The following is a 27,400-nucleotide window of genomic DNA, read 5'->3' on the forward strand; positions in this document are numbered from 1 at the left end:
CAGGCTCACGACAACATGCCCCTCCCTATATATATATAAAAGCTGCACGAGTTTTGCTGCATTTAGGGCCCTTCACAGCTCTTTCCCAGGCTGCAGGATTTTGTCTGTTTTTTCCCCCCTAACTCCAAGTCAGGTATAAATTTATTTAAATGTTATACTTTGTCCATTTATTTCTTTAAGGCCACATTATGGCTATACTGAAGTCAATGGCACAACTCCTATTGACTTCTTTTAACCAGGTTCTGACCCCCTTATAAAATGTATGGTCATTATTTTAACAAATACACATGACATAATATTACCATATATTAAGTACCTTTCATTTTATTGTCACTACAGTGTTCATGCTAATGTACAACCACAAATGGTTAAAATTAGACTTGTTCCATAAATGACTTGCAGTGTTGAATCAAACTGTAGTGTCAAGTATCAGAGGGGTAGCCGTGTTAGTCTGGATCTGTAAAAGCAGCAAAGAGTCCTGTGGCACCTGATAGACTAACAGACGTATTGGAGCATGAGCTTTCATGGGAGAATACCCACTTCGTCGGATGCATCTGACGAAATGGGTATTCACCCACGAAAGCTCATGCTCCAATACGTCTGTTAGTCCAAACTGTAGTGGTGTGTGTATCTGCAAAACATCCAACAACTGATTACTAGCTATTTTATTAAGTTTAAAATTTTCATTGGAGCCCACAACTATAACTCTGTCATCAAATCTCAAAAAACTATTTACCATATATACTCATTCGTAAGACGAATTTTTTTAGTAAAAAAGGGAAGCACCAGAGAAGGGGGTCGGCTTATGAACGGGTATAGAGAGGGAGAGGTGGGACACAGCCCCTCCCCACAACAGAGGGAGCAAGGAGAGGCAGCACTGCAAGAAGGGAAGAGGCAGGGCCAGAGTCTCTCTGCTTCTAGCCACGCTGCTCTCCTCCTGGCCTCCGAAGCAGCTGCAGCTCCAGGGCTGGAACATGCTGCGGCCGCGCCGGCGCTGCCTTCCAGAGCAGCTCCAGCCAGGCCAGAGACATCCTCCCCTGGCCCTCCCCAGACAAGGTGGGAAGGGATGGGATGGGGAGAGTGTGGGGGTCCCAGGCTAGGAGTGGGGTCATGTGGGGGGTGGTCACAGGGGTTACTCCTCTGACCCTCAGCTTCTCCCCTGCAAAAAAATTTCCCCACCAATTGCTGTCCCAGCACATCAGGGTAAGCATCTGGCAAGCCACTGACACTTTGTTTACTTAGGTTTACCTCCGTGCCTGCGGATGCTCGAGGTAAACAAACCATCTCGGCCGCCAGCGGCTTGTCCTCATGGCCCAGGAGCCAAAGTTTGCTGACCCCTGAATTATAGGGTTGGCTTATGAACAGGTCATAAACATTTTCCATTTTTACTTATCCATCTTGCTGGGGTTGGCTTATAAATGAACCTGCTTATGATTGAGTATATACAGTAGCTACTTTGGTAGACATTTAATTTGATATTAATGAATCAAACAAAATTGTAATTACAAATTTCCTTTTAAGTGAATACAAAGAGGAAAAAAATACCATCCTACAGTTCATTTCTGCATGCTTGAAAAAAGTTCTTAATGCTGTTTGAGTGTAGCTACTACAGTAGTGGCACTATAAGTTTATAAATGACTCCATAAAGATAATTGTAGAAACTGTATTTGCTTCACTGCAGCATATTTATGTTCATTCACAAACTTTTCCCTGAATTTATCTATGATACCTGGTAGCACTAATATTAAGACTGTATGCTTTTAACAAACTTGATTTCCATCAGTTTTTAAAAGAGGAATCCCCCCATTGACTTCAAAAGGAAGAAACATTTTTAAGGGGAAGGGGGGGGAAGAGGAGGAATCAAAGCCCCCTTAAAAGGATTTTTTATTTAAAAAAATCATGGCCTATGTAAGAAGTCCAGCCAGTTCACTGATGACTCAGACTCCTTCATGAAATGTTACAAATTTTGATTCTATAGGCCCAAATATAGGCTTAAATAGTTCAAAACGATCAGTTAAATATTGAATACTTTTAAATAATTTTAACCATAAAAACAATTTTACCTTTCTCATCATTTCATACACGAGTTAATTTTAATCAATTGAGAACCATGGCTTTTTTGTAAAATGAATTTGAGTTTTGCATTTTGTGCTATGACAAACTCATGACTCTTCCTTCTTGCCATGTCAAATGGCTGTAATCGTCACAATTAATATTTAATCAATATATCTATTATATACCCTGCATTTTGGAGGATTAAAATTTGGACAGAAATATTTTCTCAAGACTGAAACTTGGCCTGCAAGGTGTAGGTCTACATCCCCAATGCTATGCATCCAAAGAAGTGGGCTGTAGCCCACGAAAGCTTATGCTGAAATAAATTTGTTAGTCTCTAAGGTGCCACAAGTACTCCTGTTCTTTTTGCGGATACAGACTAACATGGCTGCTACTCTGAAATCCCCAATAAAGCAATTTTGTCATTTTAAAATCTGTATGTTGTACAAAGAGTCAAAATGGTACTACAATACAACTGAATAACTGCCTTTCATAAAGGATTACTACATCTGCTGTGTCACAATCCCGTACTTCTCATGCAGGAAAACCTTCTTTTCACCATAAATGGAAAAATCTGCTTGTGTAAGGAGTTTGAGTCCATAGCCTAAAGTGTAAACAAGAACTCAGACAAATGATAAAAGACAAAGGCACCCTATCACCCATGGGCAAACATGCTTCACAAAACTATCATTCCATATCTGATCTCTTAAGTCCTCGTCCTCAAGGAAACCTGCACTACACCTTCAGAGGATGAACTTGGAGCTTAAATTCGTAACTTTGCTATACACTAAAAATCACAGACTCAATAAAGACACTGGATTAATGGTTTACTGCAACAATGGGTAACCACTAACACTCCTTTGTCCTAGGACTGCAGAAGTGTTAACTGCCCACTTCACCTTGAATGGTCTCTGGCAAGGCGTGTTCAGTCATTATGCTAAACAATCTGTTTTACCTTGTATTAAGCTGTGACGCACTCTTGAGTACCTTTCCCAGATTTGAAGAAGAGCTCTATGTACACTCAAAAGCTTGCCTCTTTCATCAACAGAAGCTGGTCCAATAAAAGATATTACCTCACCCACCTTGTCTCTCTAATATCCTGGGACCAACACAAATACAACACTGCAAAACAACAAGAAGTGTTAATCCATTTAAACAGTCTACCCTGAAATGTGGGCCAGCAAAAGGTCTAAACAACACAAAGGACTGTTTAATGGATATTTACTAGTACTATCACATAAGGAAAAAGAAAAAGAATCCTTCTCACCGGCCTTTTTGAAAAAGTTCCAAGTCACGAGAAAGAAGAGATTGCATTAGGAAAAAACATCACTGCCCCTCCTCTAGAATTACTTAGATATATAAGTCAAGCACTGCACAAAACATAATAGTTTGAATAAATCCAATACTGTTGTGAAAGTATTACACAATACACTGTTAACCACACAAATAAATCATATACTTCCATGAGACAATTTTGTTTTTATTTTTGCTGTTTAAACAACATTCAAGTGTCATGTGGCAAGTTATTATGCTTGCTTACTTTTCATTTTCACTTGCCTTGAACTACGAAAGCCAAGTCACTCTTACTTTCTGGTACTCAAGCAATAGCACAAAAGTAGTTTGTGTCTTCTCCATTGGACAATTAAGTTTAACTGCTCCCAGAAAGCGTTTCATTGGATTTTTTTAAATCTATTCCTATCAGGTTGCATACAACCTTTTGTCAAAAAAGGCCTCTAAATTCTCACCTTAAATAGTTTGACAATATATCCTTTAAGAACCAACTTCAAGAGGTGTTAAACTCTACAGAATGACTGCATTAGCTATTATTTAAAAATAATACACTCCCCGGAGAACTGAATCAGAGAAGCAAACCTAAGGTTAATTAAATTTTATTCTATCCAATTTAACAGTTTTCACTTACATGATTTTACAACTGTCACTGGAATGACTTATTGATGTGTTTCTGTCTTAAGTCATACCTACAGTATTACTGCAGATCAACTTTAGATTGCCTATATCTTTAAAACAGATTTAGAAATTACCACCAAGTGAAAGCAGAACATTTTATATTCTATACTCATCACCACAGCATTTCATCACATAAATATTGTTAAAACATCACTTGACGAAGTTGTACAAAATGGAAAGTTTGCCATTATGGTCTACTGTTTCTAAGAAATGTCTGCTGTTTCTGGTATCAGCAAGTTTGCTATATTGGCATTATATTAAAGCCTCCATTTCTAACCCCTTCAAACAAAAAACAAGCTGCTCAATAATGTCTAATCTGTGTGTCATATAATCCTGTTTAACACTATACAAACTCAGGGCAATATTTGGATAGTTTTTAAATTTAGCATGAATATCCTGGCCTACTTAAAGGATACCCTCTCTTTGGAAAGCCTTCCACTAAAACTAAAGATATCCTCCATCTTCAAAACAAAAAACTTTAATGCATAAGAGAAATTAATGACAGTCAAATTAACAGAAGATGGCCACAATGGCATGGTTGTAACAGATGGTGTTGCTACTCAAAAGACCCAGAGATTCTACTGTATTCTGCAGCCACAAATACAGCATTAAAGTATAATGAAATAGACATTCTTACTTTTTAGTACACCTTTAGTACATCTGTATAACAGGATCAGAGTGAACTGTACATAACTATTTCAGCCTTCTCACAGCCACAAGTTAGAGAATTCCACATGGAAAACCAATTCCTCTTGAAAAGAATTCCACTACAGGTTACTAGAGAGACAAGGTGAGTGAGGTAATACAGTTTACAGACGGATGCATTGCTAAAGCACATTTAGCTAAGTTATGAGAGTGTTCTGACTGCCTAGATAGAGCTATTAAATCCAACATGGGCTATCACTCTATTGGATGAGAGAACAGAAAATTCTCTCCCTGATGACACAGTTCATGATCTTCAATCATAATTTGTCTTAAAGTGGCTCACTACATACTTCTTCTAAAAGAAAGATACTTTAGACTGTAGTACAATTCTTTGTGTACCATCTCTATTGTCTTTCCTAAGATATTTCAGTCCCTTGTTGAAGGACAAATATGTTCCCTATTCTATTTAGGCATGAGCCCAACAGTGGGCTAACAACCCATTGTCAACAATGAGGCTGGGGTAGGTTACTATAGCATACTGCTTGTAATAGCAGGTGCATGGCCCCGGGGCTGCCATCTGCCAGGAAGGAAGTATTCTCTCCTAGGATGCTGAAGAGACTGACAAATAATGTAAACAAAACACTGACTCACTCCTAATCTGTGGAATCAAGCTACTACATTACTGGGTATTTTGCAGAGTAGATGTTATATGGGTTTTTCTTCATCTGTTTAACTATTTCAATATGCTGTTTATTAGAATAAAATGCACTTATGGGTTACTTATATGGGACAGCTATTCTGTGTTTATTGTCAAGTGTATGTACCTCCCGCATACACACACGAGCTACTTTTTTTAAAACTGTAGAGCTTGTTAAATTATGAACTCCGTATAGCTCCAATGACTGAACTGTTAATTACCTATGCACAGGCAAATTTAAGTGTCAGCTATTTAATGAGTTTATCTACAACTGAGTTAATGGCTTATTTCTTAGGAATGTTACTGAAATTAGCCATGATGTGGGAAGAGTACTAATACTTCACCAAAACCTTTCCCCCACACTTTGTCTGTCTAGTTGGTTTGATTGTACGCACATTGGGGTAGGAATTCTTTGGATATGTATGTACAATATCTGATTTCAGTTGGAGACTTTAGTCCAGACACTACTGTAATACAAATAATAAAAATGAAAGCTCTATCGGAATTCCAACCAGACCATACTAGTGCAAGATCTGTAACTCAAAAAGAAAATTTATCAATAGTTTTTTAAAAATTCACAGAGGTATTTATATCCATTTGAAAAGTATTTCCCCACTCAAAACCTTGAAATCACAATCTGCTTCCTTAAAAGAAAGGCAAGGTGTATGAGGCGATATCTTTTATTGGACCAATTTCTGTTGGTGACAGAGATGAGTTTTCGAGCTTACACAGAGATCTTCTCGGAAGTTTGTCTCTCTCACCAACAGAAGTTGGTCCAATAAAAGATATTACCTCACCCACCTTGTTTCTCTATAACCCTAGGACCAACAGGGCCACAACACCACACCACATACAAGAATGGAAGCTATTGATCCTTAAAATGTATTTACCCTTCATTGCATTCAAATACTGGCATTTTTTGTACATTTCCACATAGCACAGGACTACTGCCATTTTGCTAGAAAAATTTTAAATATTTGTTTTGGAAAAAATTATATGGACTGTACAAACTGATATGGGGGGGGAAACCAGGATAAACTTTGACTGTATTCCTTTAAAGGCATTTCCAACCAGATTGTTGCCCATTAGATTCAAGTTTAAAACAAACATCCACTTTTGATTAAATCAAGCTATTTTTAGCAGTAGCTTTTCATCTACAGTACCAACAGAAACACATCTGCATGTACACGAATAAATATGCAACTTAGCAGACTAGTCTCCACATAATCATGCATATTGATTAGAAACTATCCACCAACATGCTAAGCACCAATGTCTAGCTGTCTACACATTAGGGGCAGGATGCACATCTACCTTTCAGTAAAACTAAAATGTAAGTTGCTATACATGCTAACAGTTTACCAATCAATTAAGTATTTTATCCTTATGCAGACACAATAAAGAACTGAGGGAGAGGGGGAAATTCCATTTATTTCAATGAGCTTTAGATCAGGCCTTTAGAACTTAAACCTGCAACTCTTGCTCACACCAAAAAAAGTGACACTAAATTCATTAAGAATTTTGCTTTAGTAAGGGCTACATAGTCAGCAAGACTACTACTCATGTGAATTTGGGTTTAATAGTGCGAGTCTGCCCCGGTGACCTCCTTACAAACACATACAGAGAAGCAGCTATTAAAAAAATAAAATAGCTATATTTTTTTAATTCAGAGAAGCAATGTGACACTTAGAAAAATAAGCATTCAGATACCAGGGTTGTGGGGACCAAAATGAAAACCTAGAGCTTGATACTGCACCACTGAAATCAGTGAATGCTACTGACTTCAATGAGCATAGAATCAGACCCAGAGATAGCATTTGCTTGAAAATGAACTCTTGAATTCTATGAGGAATTACAATTACAACTAAATATTAAATGAATCTACATAGAAAAGTCTATTAGATAAATTTTGTCTATTTGTTTTAGATCATTTATTTTATGCATTTTGCTAATATACTGAAAAAAATCTACCAACTCTCAGCAAAATGCTGTCTTTACAATTTCAAAAACACAAAATAGATGCACTCATGGACACAAATACAGTCCATAAGTGAAGAATGTATATGCACAGACATACATTACACCACATGATGGTCTTTAAAAAATTAAAAGCAGTTAAACATTTCTTTAGGATTTGTTTGCTAGATGGAAAAGACAGACATTTTGTTAAGTGCTCTTGCTGCTTTTGAGAAGATCTGGCTTAAACTGAAAATACCTGGATTGTATATACAATACTTTAACTTCCTAATGGGGGAGGAGATCCATTACTTAAATTGACTACAGTGTACGCATGCCATGTTTCAACTTTTAAACAAGCTTCAGTATTTCAATATAACGATATTTTAAAAAATGGTAAAACCAGCACAAAGGATCCAACATTATTTCCTCCTTGTAGTGGAGGGGTGGAGGGGGAATGCATACAAAATATGACCTAATACTCTTTCTGGTCATACATTCCTTCATGTATTTTACTTACAAGTGAATGTTAGTCTCTGCAGCTATCTTGAAAGAAATCAAATTATCAGAAACAATCAACCTAAGCATTTCCTCTGCCTTGAGCAATGACTACACTGGTTCATTTTAGAACAAACCCACCGTTCAACTTAGTCTATAACTAAGTATCTTAAATTATTCAAAGTAACCATGACAATCTTCAAATGTTTAGTGCAACTAAATATAATTTAAACTATAATAAGAAATAAAAGCCAAATACATTTATGGATTTTGATGTTTTATCTCATTTTTAAAAATCTGACATCCATATAATTAAAACAACCAAAAATGAATTTTTTTAAAAAGTAAAAAAGTTTTCATTTAATTTTATAAAATGTATAGTTTTCAGTTTGTATTTTATAGGTTATGCTGCCAGATTTGATACCTAATCATTTCATTTTACCTCTACTAGAAGAATGCAATCTGAAAGAGCAGTAGCACATTTTCCAACAAGCATCTAAGGTGAAACTGGAACTCTTAAATTTTAACGGCAAAGTAATTTATAATCACAGCCATATCAGATATAAGAGGTAGGCCAGTTCTTGAATCTATTAATTCTGAGGTATATATTCCACTGCATGGCACTAGATCAATAAGAGCAATTATTACATTTAGTACTAATTTATACTAAAAAAAAATAGGCTTTTAAAAAAGAAGATGTACAAAGCTGTATTTGAATGTTTTCATAAAATTAACAAGACATTTTGATTAAAAGATTATTTTTATACAGGCAATTAAAACATTTCCCTGCAGTTTCTGAACCAAATATTGTGGCAATCAGTATATAAGAACCAAAAAGTGAAACTGACTTCTCTAGTTTTATTGTCTAAACTGAACACAAAGGAAAAGTAAATCAGAGTTTCAGTTTTAACAATGTGAGAATTTTCTCTAGATATGACGTTTGTACTGTTTAAGTATATTCATAAAATCCTTACAAGAATGATGAGCTAGTGAGACAGCATTTTACCTATTCTGAAATACCACTATCTTACTTTATGATCATTTAAAACTGATGCATTACAGGTTATAATTGAAGATCCTTTTTTAATAAATCAAGAGGAAGTAAAATGGGGAGGGAGCCAACAGACCTCAACAGGTAGGTGCACTATCACATGTATTTGCTGTCACACTTTGGAAAACTTAAAACAGCACATGTTGCTTTTGGGAAAAAAACAAAGATAATGGCCCCAATTGTAATATCCTTAATTTCAAGCACAATTACTACTGAACTTAATGGGAATTTTGCGTAAGGATTTCAGGATAAAAAACATCACAGGGTGAAATCCTGACCCTATTAAAGCCAAAATTACTAGTGACTTCAATGGAGCCAGGGTTTTACCCAAAGGTCAGATCCTCAGTTGGTGTAATTTAGCACAGCTCCAATGCTATAAACAATTTACACCAAAGGAGGAACTGGGTGAAAATGTTTACATAAGCAAGAAAATACATAATTTTGTATGAACTAATGTTCTTTTGCAAAAGGGTTGTTATTTCATACTTAGAAAGCTGAATGCTAACTGATAAATCAGTGTGCAACAAGAGTTTCCAGCTGTCTAGTAAAAGCACTATTTTATTTATATTTCAGAAGAAGGCAAGTACTTGTTAGACTCACAGGCCTGCATGCTTTCAGAGTGAAGCAGAACTAAGTTATTTGATAAATTCTGAATGACCTTTTTATTTTTCTGTTTGAAGCTATTTTGGTGTTGTTAGCTTGCTCTCATTGTAACAGGATGACACTGGCTCAAAATTCCAAAAACACACTATTCTTTAAAGCAGACAGGCAAAGTTACTGATGAAAACCAATGCATCTTTATTCTTAAAGTCACATGATTAATTTTCTTTATTAAAGGGACAAAAACTCAAACAATATTTACCTACATAATAAAATATATCTATAGATGTGGGAAAGTATTTGAACTGACTATGATTTTACACTGAAATATTAGTTTCCTGATAACCCAAGTAGTTTTTGTTTGTTTGTTTTTTTTACACAAGATACATTTTTTTTTTTACAGATTTTTTACAAGAGCTCTTCACCTTACTTCTTTCTAAAGAAGCATACATAGCAGTTTTTAAATTGCTCCAAACAAAACTGTTAATTTCTCCTTAGCTTTGAAAGGATAAACCTAGTTCCCACTCAATGGCTTTAGTGATTCAGTAAACAATTAGTACAAACAGCAATGTAAACAATTCTCATCACATCTAATATAGGCTACCTCCATGGTAAACTGTATATAGAAACATCAATTAAAAATCAATAAAATTTAGCCAAATCATTCTGAACTGCCACTGTCTTAAAGTAAGAAACAAGAGTTAAACAGTACCTAATATACTTAATACATATATTTCTGTAATTCCGTATGTGTATTTCATCATAAAATATGAAAATCCTGTTACTCTTACAAATTAAAGTTCTTAGAACCTTGAATTCTACCGCTAACAGTACTGGTGATCTTTAAGAAGCAGCAGTAGTAATACAGTAGTAGTACTGTAAACAAACTTCAATGTACTTATGTAAACAAAACCAAAATAGAGCTCAGGAGTTGTAAATGTTAATAGCTCCGCTCAATAGCCCACTACTGTACTTATGCATTCCGTTACTAAGGTAATATTCTTGCACTTTACTAATCACACTGCTCTTTTTGTTCAAATTATTTTCACTAAAAATACGTGTAACATACAGCATTTGCTTTAAAATATGACCGGGAACACTGATAACAGTTATGCAAAGTGTTTCCTATCTCTTTGTCCTGAAATTGGCTACAGTTCTTCCTGAATAGAGTCAGTGTAATTATATGCAACAGGCACACACGTGTGGGAAACAGAATGGCAGAAACAGTCATCAGCTGTGCCTCCTACATTTAGCCCAACACCCAATGACACTGATCTTCACTGCACATTTACATGCATATAAGAAACAGGAAAAGGAAGCCCACACACAAAAGAAAATATTAAAATAAAACAAGTATCTGAATAATCTTTAGTTATTTTATAACTACTAGAATTAAACTAGTAGTTCCCACCATTCGCCATTCTCTAAATTCATTTTGCTATATTTATGTTTTTATTAACTTTATCAGAGATGTAGTGCCAGTTTCCCCTTATTAGCTAAGTGAATAGAATTTCCACAGTTTAATCCAATCTGGATGCTGGGAGCATTTTAATCCAGTCCAGGTTTTCCCCCTAGGCAGAGTTCCTATTAGGGTCAGCAGTTTGGAGGATACTGTGGAAGTGGTGCTTCCCCAACATGGGTTTGTTATGCAATTGGGGGCTGTAGGTGGGGCCAAGCAAAACTCAAATCTTGTTAAACTCAATTTACAATTAAATACAAGAGAGCTCATGATTTTACTGGAACATAATTCCAATGTACATGCCACAGCCAAACATTCTTTATATAAGGCAATGGAACCAATAATTGTAGCATTAACACTGATTTATCCCAAACCATGTAAATCCTGGTGCCAGCCTAAGCAAAACTACAGATAACTGACAAGTCTGTTTCTGTCCTTAACTCTCCCATTCAGTGTGTTCATCTTGTAAAAAGTCTGATATTTCAGTCAACAATCCTCTCAATTAGGTTCAAAGCTTTCTCCACTTTCATCTCTTCCATCTTTCTGCACTTCCTATAAAAAAAGAACATTTTCTTCTTCAAAATCAACAAGCCAATAATAAATGGAACAAAAACTTCTACAAGTAGCTCTCAGAAATGGCTACTTTTCACTTAAAACTGATTATCTGTATGAAAACTATAAACATGGAAGTAAAACCTTTGTCATTTCAGCTCCCTAGACCGATAAACACATATTACAGGTTAAAAATGCCCTGGTGCAATAGCAAAGAGGATCCCTGCTGTGTCTCAATCATGAACTTTTAATCCTTCACATATTGTCTGTTCCTGGCCTCCCCAATTATAACACAGACTTTCCCTCTTGCTAGGGAGCACAACTAGCACCCTTTGGAAAGGAACAGCTACATGATTAAAACAGAAATTCTCTCTCAAATTAAGCTTTACATTACTTAGGATTGTTTTTGTCTTCAAGCAGCCTGCATTTGCAATCCATTTAAAAAGCAAACCAAACAACTGGCCACTGATACTGTGATTCAACTGGCAGCTACAATGTAGTTACACATCACTCTTGAGTAGGCCTTTAAACAAAATTTGCAAAACAATATGTAACCCTCAAACACGCAGTGACTCCTGAAAAGATCAATGTTTTCACATGCTCACTGCAGATTTATGCCCATACTTTCACAACAGGTCAAAAAAATTCAGAATAATCCTTCCGAGGTTGTTCTGTTTTGACTCTTTCAGATAGAGGACCAAGGATCTGTTAGTAATCTGATGTGCTCCCTCCCTCACTGTCTTTTAACTCAAGCTTTATAAACTCTTAAGCAAACACTTTGAATAATCTTCTATGACTGCACTTCTGTAGCATGTCCAAAATATACTCACTGGTTTGGGTTCCTGTGAAGAGGAAGCACTCAACATTTAAGTGTTTCCTTGTATATAGATATTTTATTTGGAAAGTTTACAAAGCTGAGAAAGAGAGCTAAACCATCCCCCTCCCCATACGGCAACATCCCCCAGAAATACAAATAGCTGCACATTGGGAGAGCGACCTACTACTCACCTTTCATAGCAGTTGCTTCTTTCAGGTTGTGGGCTAGGAAATCTATGCTGGCATAGGCGCTGGTCTCCACTCCACTGATGTCCCCATTCATGGCGTGCCTGCCTTTGGCTCTGCCTTTGTCACAGTTCGCCAGGCTCCCGTCCACCACGTCTATGGCGATGTAGTTGAGGCCGTTCTGGAAGCCGGCGGAGGTCTCCCGGCACATGGGGCTGCTGCCCTGCTCCTCCTCCAGGCCTTCGCTTTTCCTGAGGGACACGTTCTCCACCGAGGCCGAGTTGTGCCGCTTGGGGTTGTGTGCAAAGGAAGGAGACACGGGGGTCACAGTGGTGGTGGAGGAGAAGGTCTCCGAGCTGTGCCGCCGGCGCCCCTGGGGATCCGCCCGGATGACCTTGGCCCCGCGGTTGGGGTCCGGGAGCGGGCTGGAGAGGATGAAAGCCTCCACCCCGGCCAGGGTGAGTCTCTTCACCCCGGCCGTGGGGCTGGTGACCCGGGCACTTTCTGGCTTCTGGGCGATGGGCTGGGGCGGGGTGGCGGCCAGGCCGAAGGTCATTTCGGTGTAATCCCCCCCGTCGGGCGGGCTGGCCAGGCAGGTCACCCCCACCGCCTGCAGGTAGAGCCCGTCGGGCCGGCCGCGGCTGGCGCAGGACGCCGGGGAGAGCGCCTCCAGGGAGCCCACCGGCCCCGGGCCCGCCTGCGAGCCCAAGTCCAGGTTCATGTAATCGGAGAGGGGGGAGCGCCGCCGCCCGGCGCCCGAGCCCAGCGAGGCGGGCGGCGAGTCGGCGGCCGCCGCCTCCCCGAAGTCGATGTTGATGTACTCGCCGGGGCTCTGGGGCTCGGGCGGCAGGGGGTGCTCGTGCATGCTGGGCAGCAGCGTCCGCAGGGTGTCCAGGGCCAGGCGGCTGGGCCGCACCGCCCGCGGGCCCAGGAAGCTCTCGGTCCGGCTGTGCCGCAGCGGGGAAGGCACCGTGTGGCTGGAGGGGGCGGCGGGGCGCACGCCGCAGGCCGGCTCCTCCGGGAGCAGCCTGCCCGGGGAGCTCATGAACACGTACTGGTCACTGTCCTTGGCCGGCTCCTGGCTGGGGCAGGAGCGGGGCAGGGAGCTGCAGGTGCAGGCGGCCTTCGGCGGGTCTCCAGCGCCCTGAGCCGGGGCGAAGAAGTCAGGCGGGGTGAGCGAGGCGGCGGGCGGCCCGTGCGGGGACATGTTGATGTAGTCGCCGCCGCCGCTCAGCCTCCCGTCCGAGCTCTCCACCGACAGCCGGGAGCCGCCCCACATCCGCATGTAGCCGCTGTCGTCCGGGGAGCTCTCCCCGGGGGAGCTGGGCTTGTAGCCGCCGCCCGCCCCGGCCCGGGGCTGCAGGATCTGCTTGGGGGCGGACACGCTGGTGGGGCTCATGGGCACGTAGTCATCGCCGCCCCGGCCGCCCGGCCCCAAAGCCGCGGCCACCCCGGGCGTCATGGGCATGTAGCCGTCGTCCCCTCCTCCGCCGCCCCCTGCCGGCGGCCCCAGGTTGCTGCTGCTGCTGCCGGAGCTGCGGTGGGAGCCGATCTCGATGTCCCCGTAGTCCTCGGGGTAGGGGGTGTAGGTCACTTTGGGGGAGGCCGCGGGGAAGAGGCGGCCGGAGCTGCCGGCGCAGGTGGCCCGCATGAGGGTGTACTCGTCCAGGGAGGCGGAGGAGACCTGCGGGGGGGCGGGCCGCTGGCGGCACGGCGTGGTCAGCGAGTAAGTCCGCTTCCTGGGGCCCTTGTCCCCCGCCGAGTCCGGGCAGGGCCGGTAGCAGAGCCGGCCGCTCTGGGGCCGCTCCATGGCCATGTAGCCGTACAGGTCCGCGCCGCTCCCGGGGTCCCGCACCGGGGGGGTCTCGGCGATGGACTCGGGCGTGTTGCTGCGGTTGCTGGCGGTGGAGGAGAAGGGCCGCAGGTCGCCGCCCGGGCTGGAGCCGTATTCGTCGAAGGACATGAAGCCCGGGTCGCTGGGGGAGCCCGACACCGAGGCGCTGCCGCTGGACGGGCGCTGCGGGTGGGGGGGCTCGGAGCCGAGCCCGCTGCTGGAGGAGAGGCTGATCGGGCTGGTGGCGGCAGGGGGCGAGTGAGACACGGGCATAGACATGGAGCGACTATTCTGCAGGCCGCCCCCGGGGGGCACCGGCCCCAGCTTCCCCCCCGCCTTGCCGCCGCTACTGAGAGTGTGCGAGCGGCTCAAGGGAGTCCGCACCGGGCCGGGGCTCAGGGGGCTGCCGGCGACCGAGCCCGCTCTGCAGCCATCCCCTTCGCTGGCCGTCCGCACCCGGCCCGGGGTGCCCTTGGTGCCGGCGCTGGCGCTGGCCCCGGCCGCCAGGCTGTCTGTGCGGGAGCGGCGCAGCAGGCCGGTCTGGCTGGGCGGCAGGTTGACCATGTGGTGGTGCCGGCGGCCGGGCACGGTGATGGGGTGGGTGGAGGAGGCTCCGGGGCCGCCGGCGCCCCCGGAGGAGGAGGACGAGGAGGACTGGCTCTTGCTGCGGGGCCGAAACTCGGACAGCTCCTTCAGCGCCTTCATGGCCCCCAGGATGGTCTCGTGGATGTTCTGCGCCACCACCGAGTCGTCCGCCTGCATCCAGAGCTCGCCGGGCCCGGTGGCCGCCGACCGCCCCACTTCCATGAAGAAGAAGCTGTCGGAGTGGCCGCAGCGGCGGATGTTCATCAGCTGCAGCGTGACCGAGGGCAGCTCGCAGTTGAGGCGCACGAAGCCGATGGTGCGAGCGGAGAGGCAGAGCCGGTGCACCCCGGTCAGGTTCTTACTCTGCCCCAGGCCCTTGGGCTTCAGCGTCACCTGCCAGACCTCCCGGTAGGCAGCGCTGGCCGGGGCGAGCAGCCCGTAGTTGAGGTCCTCGCAGCCGCCGGCCAGGGAGGAGGCGGCGGCACTGCAGGAGGAGAAGGGCGAGGAGAGGTGGCGGAGCGGGGAACCCTGGCAGGCGGCTTTGCCCTCGTTGAGCAGGTCGGTGAGGGCCCGGTACCAGCCCTCCTGCTCCTGCTCGTTCTCGGCCGCCACGGCGAAGTACTCGTCCTTGGTGTAGAGGGCGATCAGGTACTTGTGCTTGGCGTCCGCTCGCTTGTTGATGTTGAGGCAGGAATCCAGCGCGATCACCCGCTTGGGAGCCCCCGACTTGTTCTTCCATTTCTTCTCGTTCTCGTAGTACTCCAGCCGGGCGCCCCCCGCCCCCGGCTGCTCCTCCCCGCTGCCGCCGGGTCCCCTGAGCACGAAGAAGCGCTTGTGCCCGTGCTTCTGCTTGCGCAGGTAGCCGCATTTCCTCACGCTCTGGTGGTTGTTGTTGTTGTTGAGGTTAGGACCAGGAGGGGAGTTCAGGGGGGGCAGCAGCCCCAGCAGCGTGGGGCTCGCCATCCCCAGCCCAGAGCTTGGGACAGGGGGCTGAGTTCTTAGCGCCCTGGGGTCGGGGCTTATTCCCCTGGTCCCCGGCGCCGCTGTGACCCTGGCTCCTCTATTCAGCGCGGTGGTGATGGTGCTGTTGCCGACCTGGCTCCTCCGTGCAGTCTGGGCTCGCTGCTGCCCGAGGTCCTTCTAGATCCTGGGCGCTGCTGCTGCTGCTGCTGCTCTTGCTCTCCGGAGCCGGTCGCTGCTGCCTGTCTCGGTAACAGTTTCACAGTAAGTAACACATTGCGCACCAAGGGCTGAACTAAAGAGCAAAACAACACGTGACCCCGCTGAGTTACCGAAACGCTCACACACCGAGACGGGGGGGAGGGGGGGAGCAGGGGAAAGCCAGAGCAAAGGGGGGCGAGGCCATCAATCCGCCGCCAGCTTCCTACGGCATTGGGTGCCGCGCCGGGGAAAGGATAGCGCCGTGCACCAATGGGGATGGGGGGAGGAGGCCGAGCCAAGGGAGGCGGGTTGTTATTGGGTTGTTCGCGCGTCTCCACCCTCTTCTCTCTCTCTCTGTTTCTTTTCCCGCCCACACCCTCCCTGCTTCTACGCACGCCAGCTCTGGCCTGCCCCGTTCCCCTGACCCCCGCCCCGCACAGGCACACGCGGGAGCTCGCCTAAAACGCCAAGCGAGCGTGAAGCCCAGATAGACACGCAAGGTGGCCGGGGGGGCTGCAGAGCCCGCTGTCACTGAATGAGCATGTTAGCAGCCCCCCTCGCCGGGCGGGAAAGGGGACAGGCTCCAGCAGCTTCGCGCCCGATGCAGAATCAGTGACCGTACAGTAGAGGTGGCAATAAAAAAAGAGAGGGGGCCATAGGGACCCGCGGGTGTGACGGAGGAAGCTGAGCCGGGCCGGCGTTTACTACTCCAGGGCTGAGACAGATGAGGGGAAGCTTTCCGCCAGCGATCGAGAACGAGGGGCAGTTTTCCTCAAAAGCAAGAAGCTGCGGCATGGGCCAAAGGAGAGAGGTGCCAGAGCTGGCCATCTCCCCATCTAACCAGCCATCTTTTGTGTGCCTCCATCCCCAAACCTGCCTCCCCACGTCAAGCCTGACCCCGGCTAATGCTAAGGGACATGGGATCAAAGCGCAGGCAGTACGAAGTCCTGCCCTGGACAGACTGACATACCAGAGGAATGTAGCTTTCATGCTTTGGTAACGCTTGCGTAGCTTGTCATGGCAATAACGCTCTGTTGCCTTGCCTGGTCCTCCCCTGTGTCCCCCAGGCAACAGAGCTTCCCTGTGTTTGTCTCCCTTCCCACTGCACACACCAAAGTTTGCCGTCCTGGCGTGCTTCTCCAGCGCCACGCACCCCTGCGAGCGGGCTTGGTCCCTCTGTGTCCCCAGCCACACATCTCCCCCACCCCAATCCTTTCCCTGCCTTCTAGGCGTGCCGCATACACCCCTCTGTGAGGGCAACATCAGAACTGGCCTGGTTTCCCCGATCCCTCCACACTGGAGAGTGCCTGGTCCCCTGGGGAGTGCCCCCTCCTCATACACTGGAGCACCGCCACACTCAGTGCGCTGGCTGGGTCTCCCACCCCCGCCTTCTCCCCTCCCAGGAGCCAGAGCCTTCTTAGCCGCCTCCCCTAAATCACTAGGCATTCCCTGCCCAGCCTCCTCTAGCTCCCCCTGAACCCGTATAACAGCGCCCAGACCTCCTCCCCCTCTCGGGCATTTGCTCTTGGCTCGCCCCCCAGGCCCCACACAAAGTAACGGAGAATCGAGGGGTAGCCGGGTGGGCAGCTGGTTCTGCTAGTTTGTCATTGATCAGGGGCTTGTTTGCCTTCTCTCCACAGTTGCTGTGTCTGTGTAGCGAAGAAATGCCACCTGGAGAGTGAAGAACGAGGCGGGGGGGGGGGCGTTGTTCATGTTTTAATTAAGCAAATTAATTGATCGCCGTGTTTTGCGTTGCAGTGTATCAGGGCAGCGTTCGTGTTTCCTTGCGAAACAAAGCCAGCCGCACTGGGGGATTAGAGCAGATCGAGGCAATTAAGTAATGAGAGTTGTGAAGGGGGAGTGTAGCAGCCTCACATGCTCCCCCAGTGTTTACACTCTGGAAATCTGCCGCGGCTGCAGTGTGTGTTTGCTTTGCAGGCTGCTTTCCTTGGGGCGAAGGTGCGCGCACGAGTCCATGTTTTTCCAACCATTACAAATCCCTATGCCTACATTGTGCGGCTCTGTTTTCCACGGCTACGTTTTACGGTTCATCTGTGTGCGATGGGATCCCGGCCCTTCTCTCCCTTGTTTGTGCAAAGCCCCAGTTGATGAACGGCTCTCAACCAGAGGAGGTCCCTGCTTGTTTACGAGAACCAAAATTAGTCATCTCACTGGACTTACACGCACAACTAACAACAAACACCGGGATCAATACGCCCCTTGCTTGTACAACAAACACGGGAGGGAAGGCGGGGGGGAGCGGAATTGTAGAAGCGGGAGGTGATTTACCATCCCATGTCCCCTTCCCATTGCACCCTTTGGGGGGGGGGGCAGCACGGAGACCAGCAAAGATCTCAGTTCTCTGTGTGGGGAAGGGGGAGGGGACACCAGACAAGCTCTATGTTGCGTGTATATAGGGAGGGGGCGGTCGGGAACAGGGGGACCTGGCTAGCTGTACGGTGTGAGGCGGGGGGGGTGGAGAAAGAGTGGGAACCAGAAACGATCTGTGATGTGTGTATGGGGAGGGGGCGGCCGCGGTGGGGAACAGAGTGGGCCCAGAGAATATCTGTGATGTGTGTATGGGGAGGGGGCGGTGGGGACCAGAGAGTATCGGTGATGTCTGTATGGGGAGGGGGCGGTGGGGCCCAGAGAATATCGGTGATGTATGTATAGGGAGGGGGCGGTGAGGAACAGAATGGGAACCAGAAACGATTTGTGTGTATGGGGAGGGGGCGGCCGCGGTGGAGAACAGAGTGGGGACCAGAGATGAGCTGAGGGGCCGATAGAGGATAGGGGCCTGGCGAGCTGTACGGTCTCTGGGTGGGTGGTGCGGGGTGGGAAACAGAGCGGGACCAGACAAGCTCCGTGGGTGGGTATATAGCCCCCGTGATAGAGAAAAACAAAATAATTGCTCGTTCTGAAGCATGCAACATAAAAACACACCGTGGTGGAAAGGAGGGAAAGTTATAATAAGAGTCTTGGGATAAAGAAAAAAAAGTATTGATTGAAAACCTCTAGCCCAGGCTGTTTTTAAGCACAGCCGCATCTTCTCCTTTCCTAGACTCTCTCGCAAAGCTTGTCTCCCTTTTGCATATGCTTGGGAGGAGAAGGGGCCAGGAGGTCAGACAAACATTCTTGTTTTTAAATTTCTGTTCTGAATGCTATCGAGACGTTCATGTGTCTGTATATTATGCAGCTGAAGTCATCTGTTTTGAATGTAAAGTTGAAAAAATATAGTTTCCATAGTGCAGGGCAGAGGGCGGGCGCAAGCAGCGAAAACAATCCAGCGTTCCCCTAGCAGCTTGTGATCCCCTCCACTAGTCTAGACCCCCTCCTCCTACACGTACACACAGGCGTAAATACAGCGTATGGCGCTAGCTACTCCATGCACACGCCATGCAAGAGAAAGTTAAGGAAGAGTCTCTGTCCTTTAAATTCTCCTTGGTTACTGCCATAATTCATTTAGAAACCAATTCCTGTACCTGAAATAGGGGAGACCCAGCTATAAATATCGGCAGGCTCAGGTTGCAGTAGAGAGTTGTTTTTTTTTTAAAAGAACCCCCTTTTCCTCGGAGACTGGGTCTTCACATTTTAAGTATTAAGGTACTTAACTGTTTGTTTTTTTACTTAAATTAATACGTTTAACACAGAAAAGGGGAAAGGCAACTGCTAGAGACCTGCGGTATTACCTTCCAGAAGAGAGAGAGAGATGGCCGCTGAAGTCTCTGCTCCTGACTTACCATCTGACCATTGCCAAGAACCAGTAACCTCTGTGCTTCATTTGGAAAATGGAGATAATACTTACCAACTCTGGCAAAATAATTTGAGATCTGTGGTTTAAAATGCTGTAGAAGTGCAAGGTATTTTTTTCTATGTATTACAGTCCTTAATGAGGAAAGTTTCTTATGCAAAGTCATATATGGTTGGTTTTCTAATCTTAATGAGCCAAATTATTAACCCTTTACTCAAATTGGTACTTATCTGAGTAACTCCTCACCAATATGAGTAAGAGGCTCACAATTTAAATGTATAAAAATCCAGAAGGCTATTTCTCTGAAACTTTAGACATTTTTTTCAGAAAGTTATGAAATTAGTTATTTGGGGTCTCAGGCAGCTCTTTAGAGTTGGCATTTGTAAAAGAGTAATAATTATGAACATATTTTCATGATGAAAAATGTAATTGTAATTATAGCAGCAGAATCAATGTTTAACAAACAATTTAGGTTGACAAAAACAATAAAAAGAAGGAAATTTCCTTTTAGCTCACACTTCTGCATAACGAATTGCTACTTTTTTGTATTTTTTTTATAATTACATAAGTGGTAGTCAGTAATAACTTTTAATTTCATGGTGCTGACTGATTTGTGACACATGCAATAAATATTGTTTTTTTTTCTATTTAATTATTTTTGCTTTGTGGATTTTAACCTAGTAGGTTACCAAAAAACAGCAATGTTTGTCTTTAGTGCAGGGTACAGGAAGTGCTGGTCCAAGAGTCCATGAGCTTTAAAGAAAAAATGATATAATTGGTACTGGCTTCAAGGAACAAACTCTAGCAACAAACATCTCTGCTTTAAAATTACATGGATGGTCTTTCCTCTTTGTCTCTTTCTCTGCAGGATTCTGAGCCTTGTCTTCATGCCACACTTTATCTCTTAAGAACACAAGAATGGCTATACTTGATCAGGCATTCAGTGGTCCTGTGACCCATGTTGGTTGGCCACCCGCCAAGCAGCTAGGGGGCAGTGGGTCGCTACCATCCCAGTGGCCGGGCTGCCTCAGGCCATCTGTCACTAGGGAATTAGCGGAGGGAGGGACACCAGCAAAGGTCTATAGCGCGCCTCTCAAGCAGAGGAGCGCCGGCAAAGGTCTATAGCACTATTGGGATTTTGCTACCAGAGGCGGGTTGGCCAGGGTAGGGGAACAGAGGCCTACCCAACTCCAGTGTGTTCCAGCCCAGGGCCCTGACAGTGGCAGGGCAAGGGTCCCATCAGCAGGGTCTCTCCGCAACACACTGATCAAATAGACTCACCGCACTGTGCAGTTCTGTTCCTGGGCTCCTTCCTACCCAGTCCCTTGAGAAAGTCCCTCCGGTCCTTCCAGCTCATCCAGGCACTCAGCTGCTGGCAGCTCTGGCTCCCCCTCCGCCCCAGGCTCCTCTAGTTCCTCTGGGTACTTGGTGGTGGGCAGCCCTTGTCCTTCCTCCAGGTCAGGTTTCTCCTGGTCCAGGGCCTCCCCTGGACCAGCAGCAGGGTCTGAAAGGAGCAGCCAGCAATCTGCATCTGCCTCCCTCCCTGGTGCTGCCCTGACTGGGCTAAGGGCCCCACCTTTATACTTCCTGTTCCACCCCTCCCCTTCTGGGGGGTGGAGTAAGCTTGGTCTGGCCCCGCCCCCTCAGGCTGAGAGAGTGGCTCTTTACCCTCAGGTTCAGAGGGAAGTCACCCTGACTCCCTACAAGTCCATCTAGTCCAGTAACCTGTCTTCTGACAATGGCCAGTGCCAGATGCATCAGAGGGAATGAACAAACCAGGATAATTTCGAGTGATCCATCTCGTGTTGTGTAGGCCCAGCTTCTGGCAGTTGGAGGTTAAGGAATACCCGGAGAATGAGGGGATGTCCCTGACCATCTTGGCTAATAGCCATTGATGCACCTATCCTCCATCAATTTATCTAATTCTTTTTTGAACCCAGTTATACTTCTGGCCTTCACAACATCCCATGGCAAGGAGTTCCACAAGTTGACCATGCACTGTGCAAAGAAGCACTTCGTTTTGTCTGTATCAAACCTGTGGCCTATTCATTTATTTGGGTGACCCGTAATTCTTGTGTTATATGAAGGGGTAAATATAACAATTCCTTGTTCACTTTATCCACACCATTCATGATTTTATAGACCCTGACTATATCCTCAATTAGTCAATTTTTTCTAAGATGAACCATCCCAGTCTTTATAATCTCTCCTCATATGGAAGCTGTTCCATACCCTTAATCATTTTTGTGGCCTTTCTCTGTACCTTTTCCAGTTCTAATATATTTCTTTTAAGACGTGACAACCAGAACCAGACTCAGTATTGAAGGTGTGGTCTTATGATGGATTTATATAATGGCATTATGATAGTTTCTGTTTTATCTATCCATCCCTTTTCTAATGGTTTCCTAATGTTCTCTTCTGATTACTGCTGCACATTGAGCAGTTTTCAGAGAACTATCCACAATGACACCAAGATCTCTTTTGAGTGGTAGGACCTGTGATTTTGTATGCATAATTGGGATTATTTTTTCCAATGTCCATTACTTTGCGATTATCAACATTGAATTTCATCTGCCATTTTGTTGCCCAAAGTCACCCAGTTTAGTGAGATCCCTTTGTAATTTTTCAGTCAGCTTTGGATTTAACTATCTTGAGTAATTTTGTATCATCTGTGAATTTTGCCACCTCACTGTTTACTCCACTTTCTGAGATCATTTATGAATCTGTTGAACAGCATTGGCCCCAATGTAGATCCTTGTGGGACCCCACTATTTGCCTCTCTCCATTGTGAAAACTGACCATTTATTACTACTCTTTGTTTCCTATCTTTTAACCAGTTACTGATCCATGAGAGGTTTCAGAGTAGCAGCTGTGGTAGTCTGTATCCACAAAAGGAACAGGAGTACTTGTGGCACCTTAGAGACTAACAAATTTATTTCAGCATAAGCTTTCGTGGGCTACAGCTCACTTCTTCGGATCCATGAGAGGATTTTCCCTCTAATCCCATGCCAGGTTGCTTTGCTTAAGAGCCTTTGTTATCAGATCTTGGCAAAGGCTTTCTAAAACTCCAAGTACACTATATCCGCTGGATCACCCTCAGCCACATGTTTGTTGACATCCTCAAACAATTCTTATAGATTGATGAGGCATGATTTTCCTTTACAAAAGCTGCATTGACTCTTCCACAACATATCATATTTATGTATGTGTCTGATAATTCTGTTCTTTACTATAATTTCAATTTGCCTGGTATTGAAGTCAGGCTTACTCGCTTGTAATTGCCTTTAAAAAAATTATGTTACATTAGCTACTCTCTGGTCATCTGGTTGAGAGGCTGATTTAAGCCATAGTTTACATACCACAGTTAGTAGTTTTGCAATTTCATATATGAGTTCCTTCAGAACTCTTGGTGACTTTTTACTGTTTATCAGCTTGTTCCAAAACCTCCTCTTTTGACACTTCAATCTGGAAAATGTCCTCAGATTTGTCACCTAAAAAGAATGGTTCAAGTGTGGGGATCTCCCCCACATCATCTGCAGTGAAGACTGATGCAAAGAATTAATTTAGCTTCCTGCAGTGGTCTTGCCTTCCTATAGCTTTTTTATGCCTGTGAGCTTGTCTATATGGGAAAGTTTCAGTTATACCAGTATAATTATACAGGTAGTTAAAATGCTATAGTATAGCTCCCTGTGAGGACAGTCTGAGGACTTGTCTATACTACAGAGCCTTGGCCGGTGTAACTATGTTGGCAGATCCCCTTGATGGAGATGCAATGTAAGGCAGAAGGAGGCGCTCTGCTGGCATAGTTACCCCACCTCTCCAAATGACATTAGCTTTGCCAGCAGAAGCACTCTTCTGTTGGTGTAGTTGCATTTATGCTGGGGGTTTTGCCAGCATAATTATATCGTCCAGAAGGGGGGATTTTTTTCACACTGCTAGCTGATACAGCTATGTCGGCAAAACTCTGTAGTATAGACCATCCCTTAGAGTGTTTTTTTGGCTTAGTTTTAACCACTGCCAAATCAATATAAACTAAACCAGAAAAAGTGCTCATGTCGGAATAACAGTATCCACTTGAGGAGTTACACCACTATAACGATTGCACTTTAAATTCACACCATACATGACACCATATACTTTCCATGGGAGAGAAATGGTAAATATGATGTGCCCTCAAAACAGGAGCTTGTTAAAATGTAAAAAATATTCCCTGAATTTGTTTTCTATTTTTAAATTTCAAAAATGTCCAACCATTTTTTCTCAAAACTCACTTATTCCATCTAGCTTGCAACCAATAATTAAATATTAACTATTATTTGTACTCTGGTAGTGCCTAAGAGCCCCAATCATTGACCGGGATCCCACTGTGCTAGACACTGTATAAACACAGATCAAAAAGACTGCCCCACCCCAAAGAGCTTACAGTGTAAGTATAAGACAGCAGACAACAGATAGACAGACAGGGGAGGACAAGGAAACAATGAGTCAATATTGATCAGCATGATAGGCAGTGCCACTCCATGCATGTTAATTACGTTACTTACATTTAAATAAGAAAAGAAAATCTGTGAGCAAGGCAACTCAGTGGCAAAAAAAAAAAAAAGTAATTCACAGAAAGAAAAATTGCTCTCCTCATTTCACCTCTCCCTTGCTCCTTCTTTTGTCACACCACTCCTGCCCCATTCCTTTACCCCACCATGACTTCATCGGCCAGGTCTAGAGTAGGAAAGCTTTGCTGGTGTGGCTATCCCTGTATACCACACCAGCAAAGCACTTCAACTGTGGACACAGTTTATACCAGGAAAACTGAACATTTGCTGGCGCAGCTTATTCCAACCATCTCCAAATGAAATACGTTATACCAGCAAAAGTGCAGTTTTGCTTGGATAAGTGCATCAACATGAGGGGGTTTTGCTGCCAAAAAATGTTACCGGTCACAAATCACACCTCTAATCTCACCCTAACTGACATAGCTATGCCAGTGAAAGTTTGTAGTGTAGACCTGGCCTAAAAATAGTGGTCCTGTTTAGTTCAGATTTAGATAACATAATCCATGCAGCTAGACCCTTCTACCTGCCCAGAGCCCCATTGACTTCAGTGGTTGTGGAGCAGGGATTTTTGGTTCTCAGTACAGGATTGGAACCTTATATATTGTGAGCTCTTCAAAGCAGAGATCTTGTGTGAAATCTTAACTCATTAAAGTCAGTGGAAGTCTCACTATTGACTTGAATGGGGCAAGGATTTTACCTTGTTATATATTTGTAGAATACCAGGCAGTGGTATTCCATTCATAATGAACAAATCTAATCATTTAGTACTGATTTTTTTTTAATTTGTAGTTTTCTTCCTTGATTCTGACCCTCATATTAGAATTCAGCAAAAATTCCTTAATCCATCTATGGCTGTTGTACCAACCAGATACTCCAGAAGTAGGAATGTGACAATTGCGTTTTTAAAAAATCTGTTTCCAAATACAACTATTGCACCTGTTTAGTCATAGCTATGGATAATAAATGATGACAAAAGGGACAGCAACATCTCATTTTGCAGGCAAAACTCCTTCTGAAGTGAGTGGTGAAGTTTGCCTGTGCAGATTGTTTATCTGTATAGCAATTAAATGTTGGTACATGTATTTAATCAGGTAAATGACATTAGTTTTATTTACTTTTTAAAAAAAGTATATACAGCTACATTGACCTATCTGCCAAAGAGCTTGATTCTGCCAGGCCACTGCAGCAGAACTCAACTCTGATTAGAGGTCCACCAAATGGTGGCTTGTAGGTTCTCAGGCCCTAAGTAAATGTAACCACATTTAAATATTACCCAAGGGTCACAGCCAGGCTGTTGCAATACTTTCTGAAAGACTGGATGCACATATACCTTGAATTTCAATCCAAATAGGTCTTATTTTTAAATACCTATGTATTCAAGGATAAGGAACAATTGTTGTAAGGGATGTTGGCTTGGCTGTTGCCCTCCCACCTGTTGCCAGGATCTTAAAGCAGATGGTAGCCAAGCTATGAGAAAAAGGGTGGAGAATTATTATGTGTATTAGTAACATTCGCTTATGCTACCAGGCCCACAGTTATCTGTTCCAACAAAAGAACAAACTGATTTCTATTTTGATGTCCTTGAACTTTGATATAAATGTGTGAAGTCAACTTCAACTCCCCATTAAGAAGTTTATCTCTACGTTTTCTGACATAAGGCCATTCTTGTAATAAGTTTCAAATTTGTAATCTTCCTCACACAGGGGAGATTGTTTGTGTGTGGCAATTCTTTCCTCCTGCTCCATTGATTATAATTATAGTAGCTTTGTACTTTAAGCAACCACTACACATTTTAATTAATTGTTAAATTATAAAAAATAATCAACAAATTAGGCAAAATACATTTGTCTGAACTTCTCATACAGAAAATCCATATTGGAAAAAGGAAACAAAATTGAGAAAATCATGTTCATGCATTATTTCTCTCTTATTACTTTTCCTGAGTAGGAATTTTGATACTGTTTTGTATTTGCATAGTTTCAACCATAGTTTTATTTTTTTAAATAGTTCATAACTCAGTAATCCATACATGGATGCATTTGGCTATCCGGAAGAAAATAAAGAAAGACTATAGTTCCATGTTTTACAGCAATACAATTTGGTGCAATAGGTGGTGAATTTGTACAGGAGAAGATTGTTTTGAAAATATATTTTTATCAACACATGACCATTCTCAAAATTAGTATACATACATAAATACATATTCTCACAGGTTTCAACCCAAAATCCATTAAGTCAATGGAAAAACTCTCATTGACTTAAATAGGGTTTGGATCAGGCCCCTAGTGCAACAAACTGTTGTTTTGGGGGCATCATTTACTATGGGGGGGCAGTTGTCTCCCCCAGCCTTGGTTTGTCCTCCTCTCCCTGTTCTCCTCATAGGTCTGTATGCCCCATTGCGTCTTCCACTTTTTGCCCCTTGCTTCTCCTGACATAGTATAATCACATATGTTCTATGTGCTCACACAACTTTTCCCCCTTCTCAGAATTTGTCTTGAAATAATGTGCGTGCTGGTGCTTGTATTCTATCAGGTTAATAAATATGGTGTGTGACAACATAGGCACTGGAAAGGACAAATAGTATAATCTAAAAATATGTGTTTATTTTCTCAATTCAGTGCAGTTTCAGTCTCTTGTGTAAATAATTCATTTTATAATCTTCCACGGAGGATTTTTGTTTGTTTTCACAAATAAAAAAGTAAAATGCAAGTGACCTAAGCAAATTCATAGACTCCAAGAACAAAACAAACAAGCAAGTAAACAAACCAAAGGGTACAATAGATGGACTGTCGTCGACCTTAGCTACGAGTGTGAGCAAATAGAGGGACGGAAGAGCTTTTTTGTATGCTGTGCTAGAAAGGACCTGTTCCACTCCAGATCCTCCAGGGCTGATGTGAAAATTACACACTGGAGCCAGATCTACGTCAGTTAATCGTAACACCAGGATTTTCTTCCTGGAACATCTCTCTTTTCTTTTCGAACACACGTCCTCTTGTAATTTAATATGCTCACGTCTTGCATGACCGCATTGATGCC

At 44.3% G+C, this 27,400-nt stretch overlaps 1 protein-coding gene across 5 annotated transcripts in view; it reads right to left on the minus strand.

The window, feature by feature from the left end:
• IRS2 (insulin receptor substrate 2) overlaps nucleotides 1–21,253 on the minus strand; it is a 38,508-nt gene extending 17,255 nt beyond the window's left edge. For 3 of the 5 annotated variants that reach the window (XM_039536560.1, XM_039536543.1, XM_039536533.1), the window contains exons 1-2: nucleotides 21,096–21,253; nucleotides 12,490–16,104 (exon numbers count right to left, since the gene is read on the minus strand). In XM_039536560.1, the coding sequence (XP_039392494.1) occupies nucleotides 12,490–15,865 (3,376 nt within the window). In that variant the 5' untranslated portion in view covers nucleotides 15,866–16,104; nucleotides 21,096–21,253. Of the gene's footprint in view, nucleotides 1–9,692; nucleotides 11,482–12,489; nucleotides 16,105–19,993; nucleotides 20,568–21,095 lie in introns of those variants that run through there. The other 2 variants (XM_039536554.1, XR_005597923.1) reach the window with 2 other exon arrangements.
• Between the last annotated feature and the right edge of the window lie 6,147 nt (nucleotides 21,254–27,400).

Source organism: Mauremys reevesii, linkage group 1 (genome assembly GCF_016161935.1).
Source record: "Mauremys reevesii isolate NIE-2019 linkage group 1, ASM1616193v1, whole genome shotgun sequence".
Classification (NCBI taxonomy): Eukaryota; Metazoa; Chordata; order Testudines; family Geoemydidae; genus Mauremys; species Mauremys reevesii.